Genomic DNA, 5,468 nt, shown 5'->3' with positions numbered 1-5,468 from the left:
AAGTCTAGCAGACATAAGTACAACTTGCTTTGGGTTTCTCACTACCAATTTTCTTTGACAAATGTGTGCCAAGTCTGATCACTGTTTTCTCTCTGGACTCTGAACCTAGTTGGCACGTTTGAAAGGTAGAATCCTTCAGAGTCAATGATACAAATTTTAGTGGTATTAAAAAAGCAACTATATGTATGTGTTCAAATGTGTGTGCCTGTGTGTGTATATTTATGTGTATTTCTATATAAATAAAATGGATTTTCAGGATGAAAATCATATATCCAGAAAAAAATAAAATTAAAAACAATTGAGAGGGAACAAAGGGAAATATTATCAAAAGATAATAAAAATGGCAAGTGTAGAGTAGGCAGCCTCCTGCTCATGCCACACGATACGCCTTCATTAAGGTATACTCTTTGCGGTTGGTATGAGCAGCCCAAATGAAGAGAGCAGAAGCCATGAACTGCAATGGAGCTGAGACGCAAGCCAGGCAGAAGGACCATCCAAATTCTCCTAACACATTCGTAGGCAGCTGTAGTTTCTGGTGGAGTAGTTTTATTCCAGCAACATAACAACTTACTGAGCCTAGTGTACACAGACCTTTAGAAAACAAAACAAAACATGACTAGGTAAGAAAATATAAGAGCTTTTCAGGCAATGCAACAAGGCAGAAATATGTGGATATTTAAAAATTATAACCCCTGCTCCCTAAGGAATCAGGAGGAAGCAAAAATATTAAGGTTGGATGATAAGACCCACCTGCAAGGAGATGGAGAATTCCCGTAGCAATGGTGGGATATAAGCTTCGGCAGATACAAGCACAAAGTCCGATCAAAGCCCCAAAGCACATCAAACCTAGGCTAACAAAAGGTAAAAGGAACTGGCAACGCCAAAGATCTGATTTAAAATAAAAAAAGATAGAGAAAAAGAAATGTTACCATTATTTCAGATTGTTTTTCCAAAATAGCAATTCCCTTCAAATTCTATTTAGATCTGTTCTCAAAAGTTGAGAAAGGAGTATTTTAATGTTGATGCTTTTTTTCTAAAGCACATTGTTCAAAAGGATACTTTGTACATTAAAGTAAAAAGTACTAATAGCTAATAATTACTGAAGGCTTAATATGTGCCAGACACTGTACACATTTTGCGTACATACTAATTTTTTCCCAATAAACCTACAAAGTAGGAACTAATGTTACCTCCGTTTTATAAATGCAGAAACTGAGGCAAGAGAGGTAAATAAATAACTTGTACATGATAAAAGCTGGTATTAGAAGCAAGAGTCTGACTCTATACACAGCAACAGCTAAATCTTACACAATATCAAGGTTGGAATAACAAGTAAATGAAAGGTGATTATAAATTACTGCCTTGAAGGGCTGTGGAAAGATTAATATACATAAAGCTCAAAGTATATGATCTGATATCTATCAAGCACCCAATAAACAGCAGTTTCAATTATCATAAATTACAACACAGAAACAAACCTGACTGCCTTATACAGCATACCATTCCATTTCAGTTAATTAACCGCAATGTATTAATACCAATCCTAAATCAAATTCTACATTTTGTTGCTGGTTTTACTTTGTGGAACTACATGAAAGTCTTGTTTCTAATTAAGTTCCCTTCAAATGCTGTTAGCAATAAACTTCTTCCTGTGCATTCTCACTGTAAAACTAAATTCCTGCCATTTATTCATTGTTTCGTCTCATGACAAGGTCATTCTTCCAAACAAGTTCCACTGAGTTTCTATAGCTCTGAAAATGGGGCTCTTCCTGGACAGCCTGACCATCAGGAATAGAATGCTCCTAATAAACATTTTCATTTGTTTTTGACATCTGATTGGGTAACTACCATTGAAGACTAGATTAACTCATCTGACAGGCCTAATGCTCAGCTGATTCTCACAGATTTTGCAGTCAAGTTTTCACACATTCCTATCTGAACTTAGGTAGTGATGTGTTTAATTCAAGCACAGTAATCTATTAAATTACTACTGAATTCTCCCTTAATAAAATAGGTCCATCAAACTGAATTGTCATTCAACAGAATAGCTGCTTCCTTCAATGTCATAATTTGCAATTTGATAAGAATGTATCTAACTCCAATCCACTGCCATCAAGTCAATTCCAACTCATAGCAATCCAACAGGACAGAGTAGAACTGCCCCGTAGGGTTTCCTAAAAATCTTTCTGCTATGAATCTTTATGGAAGCAAATTGCCTCATCTTTCTCCCACAGAGCAGGTGGTGGGTTCAAACTGATGACCTCTTGGTTAGCAGCCCAATGCTAACCAGGGCTCCTTAAGTATTTATCTATAATTCTAAAATGTTATCAAGACAGAGTGCATTAGGATTTTAGAGATCTTATTTCAAGTTGCCATTATCTATCAACTCATTTTGTTCAACACAAACCAAAACCAACCAAACTCACTGCCATCAAAGTCGGATCCAATTCATAGCGTCCCCTCCTTTGGTTTCCAAGGTGTCACTATGGAAGTAGATTGCCCACCAACCTTCCTTCCAAGGAGTGGCTGGTGGGTTTGAACTGCCAGCTTTCTGGTTAGCAGTCAAATGCCTTAGGCACTACACTACCAGAGCTCCACACAAGGCAAATAAAATTGTTTCCTTCCCCTCACCCCCAATTTTCCTTCTGAGATTAAAGTACTCACAGGTCCGAAGTAGATCAATTCCACTATTGTGGTTTCCAGGATCAACAAATTTCTCCATGAACTGCTCATTTAGTGTGAAACTGAAGCATTGTGTGACCACATCAAATGATTCTGCAACAAGAACAATGATCGCTTGTTGTTTTAATTATAAACATTTAACAATAGCCTCTTTTAGTAGTTTATTCTGAAGTAAAAAGTGATTTTAAGAAAGATGCTCCTAAAAGAGTAAAATTACCTCTTTGGCTTGGAATGGCATACAGGACTCATCAATGCTCAATGAAAGCCACCAGTTCTCAGTGCAAATTTAAGACATATAGGAATAGCAAAGAAGAAAATTTAGTAGTAGTGAAAGGATTAAGAAAACAGACATGTAAGGAAGACTGGAAAGGAGGAAGGGACAAAGACTAAAATAAACAAATTTTAATCTCCCCCAAACTACTTCCCAGCAATCTTCCTCATATTAGATAACGGCAATTCCATACTTCCAGTTCCTCACTCCACAAACTTTACAGTTATCCTTGCTCACAAGCACTTAATCAGGAAATCCTGGAGGCTCTACTTGCAACACATATCTGGAATCCAATCACTTCTCAATGCTACCACCCTTATATGAGTCACAGTCATCTCTCTTCTATATTATAGGCAGTCCCCAGGTTATGTATGAGACTGTTCCTAACTACTTTCATGTAGTTCCAGAAAGTAAAACCAGCAACAAAAGGTAGAATTTGATTTAGGATCAATATTAATACATTGTGGCATAATGCCTAAGGCATTTGACTGCTAACAAGAAAGCTGGTGGTTCAAACCCACCAGCCACTCCTCAGAAGGAAGATTGGGCAATCTATTTCTGTAGAGATACCACCTTGGAAACCCACAGTGGGGTCGCTGAGTAGAAGCGACTCGATGGCAGTGAGTTTAGTTTTTTTTTTTTAATTTTTTTTTGGTTTATTAATTAACTGAAATGGAATGGTATGCTTTATAAGGTCATCAGGTTTCTTTCTGTGTTGCTGAATTTATGATAATTGATTTACGATTAATTGAAACCGCTATTTATTGAGTGCTTGATAGAGGTCAGATAATATACTTTGAGCTGTACGTATATTAATCTTTCCACAGTTCTGCAAGACAGAAATTTATAATCTTGTGTCTTCAAGTAGATAGAATTCATGGGTAAGCTGGAATAGGTGCATACAGTTCTTATTTAGCCTTACTTTAGTGCAAGAAGAGACAGCTCTGGTGGCACAATGGTTAAAGCACTTGGCTTTTAACCAAAAGGTTACTGGTTCAAATCCATCAGCTGCTCCATAGAAGAAAGATAAGACACTGCTTTATACAGAGACTCTAAAAACCTTCAGAGTCTCTATGACTTGGAATTGACTCGATGGCCATAGGTTTTAGTTGGGCAACATTAAGGCTCAAAGCTTTTTATATAATTTAAAAGCTGCATGTGCACCAAGTGAAGGTGACTGTGATGAATAATTTGTTGAGAGTAGGGGTTGGTTCAGTCATTTCAAAGTAAGGGCAAATTTACATAACATTAAAGGGCAAGTATGAGTCAGATGTTCCTTCTTAACACAGGACTGCCTCCTAACTAGTCTCTACTGGCTTCCACCCTTGCTCACTGCCTATCTATTCTCAACATATCAGTCAAGGTTATCAGATCATATCTCTCCTCTGCTCAAAACCCCTCAATGGTTCTCCATCACATTCAGAGTAAAAACCAAAATCCTCACCACAGCATTGCAGAATCTGCCTCACCTCGCCCCTCAAGTATGTCTCTTTACAGCATTCTCATTCTCCCACCATTCCAATCCAGTAGCTTCCTTGCTGATCCGTTAACATTTCAGGAACGCTCCTACCATAGAGCCCTTGCAACAGCTGTTTCCTCCACCTAAGTGACTTCCCCCCAGCTACCCATATAGCCAACTCCTTCACTTACACCAAGTCTTCACTCAAACGTTATCTTCTCAATGAAGCCTATCATGACTCTTCTAACTAAAATCATAACCTAAACCAGCCAATATTCTCTTCCTCATGATTTCCCTTTATCTGGCTCTATTTTTCCACAGCAAAGGTATCTTCTAATATACTGTATAATTTACTTATTTATTCTATTTATCACCTGTCATCTCTTCCTAGAATGCTGAATCCTCAAGAACAAAGATTTTGTTTGTCTTCTTCCCTGATGAACTCCTAGAACCTAGACTATGGAGGCATTGCTGAATGAATGATTAGACGATGGGTAAGATTCTAATATCAAGTGTCCCTGTGCTCTCATAACTAGAACTGAACATGTCACAATAAATTTTAACCACTTTTAACCCCTTTCTTCTTGAACTAATTGCTTATTCCACGTATAATTACAACTATCATCCTACTGATGTATAGTAACTCAAGCTGTTCCACTAGATTTGAATACATTGCTTCTTCACTATTAAGCCAACAAAAATAATCATAAATAAAAACAAATTGTAAAGTTGCTCCTTACAAAGATCTTTAAATCTTCCATTTTAGTAACTGGAAATTAAAATTTTTAAATGCTGATGAGAATGCTTGCAAATTAAGCCTGAGAAATAACTTCCTGGATATTTTTCCTTCCACAGTGCCTATTTTTTCTTAATTGACACATTCTATATCAAGATAGCTGTAAACAGTCTCAAACATACAGAGATTTAAAAATAGAGTTGGTCAATTTCTACCTTTAGGGGGCAAATAAAAGATATCTATTATAAGACAGAGGGAGCTCTGGTAGCATAGCTCCTAAGGCACTTGACTGCTAATCAGAAGGCTGGAAGTTCAAACCC

At 37.1% G+C, this 5,468-nt stretch overlaps 1 protein-coding gene across 1 annotated transcript in view; it reads right to left on the bottom strand.

The window, feature by feature from the left end:
- Positions 1-370: 370 nt before the first annotated feature.
- The window catches only part of CLDND1 (claudin domain containing 1), a 7,678-nt gene continuing 2,580 nt past the window's right edge, over positions 371-5,468 (bottom strand). Inside the window, exons 4-7 of the mRNA XM_042781647.1 lie at positions 3,749-3,782; positions 2,665-2,796; positions 751-888; positions 371-591 (exon numbers count right to left, since the gene is read on the bottom strand). Coding sequence (XP_042637581.1) covers positions 371-591; positions 751-888; positions 2,665-2,796; positions 3,749-3,782 — 525 coding nt within the window. The remainder of the gene's footprint in view (positions 592-750; positions 889-2,664; positions 2,797-3,748; positions 3,783-5,468) is intronic.

This window comes from Orycteropus afer, unplaced genomic scaffold (genome assembly GCF_000298275.1).
Source record: "Orycteropus afer afer isolate SDZICR_OR568_19922 unplaced genomic scaffold, OryAfe1.0 scaffold00143, whole genome shotgun sequence".
Classification (NCBI taxonomy): Eukaryota; Metazoa; Chordata; class Mammalia; order Tubulidentata; family Orycteropodidae; genus Orycteropus; species Orycteropus afer.
Note: the sequence above shows the minus strand (reverse complement) of the source record. Positions and strands in the feature narration are given on the sequence as shown.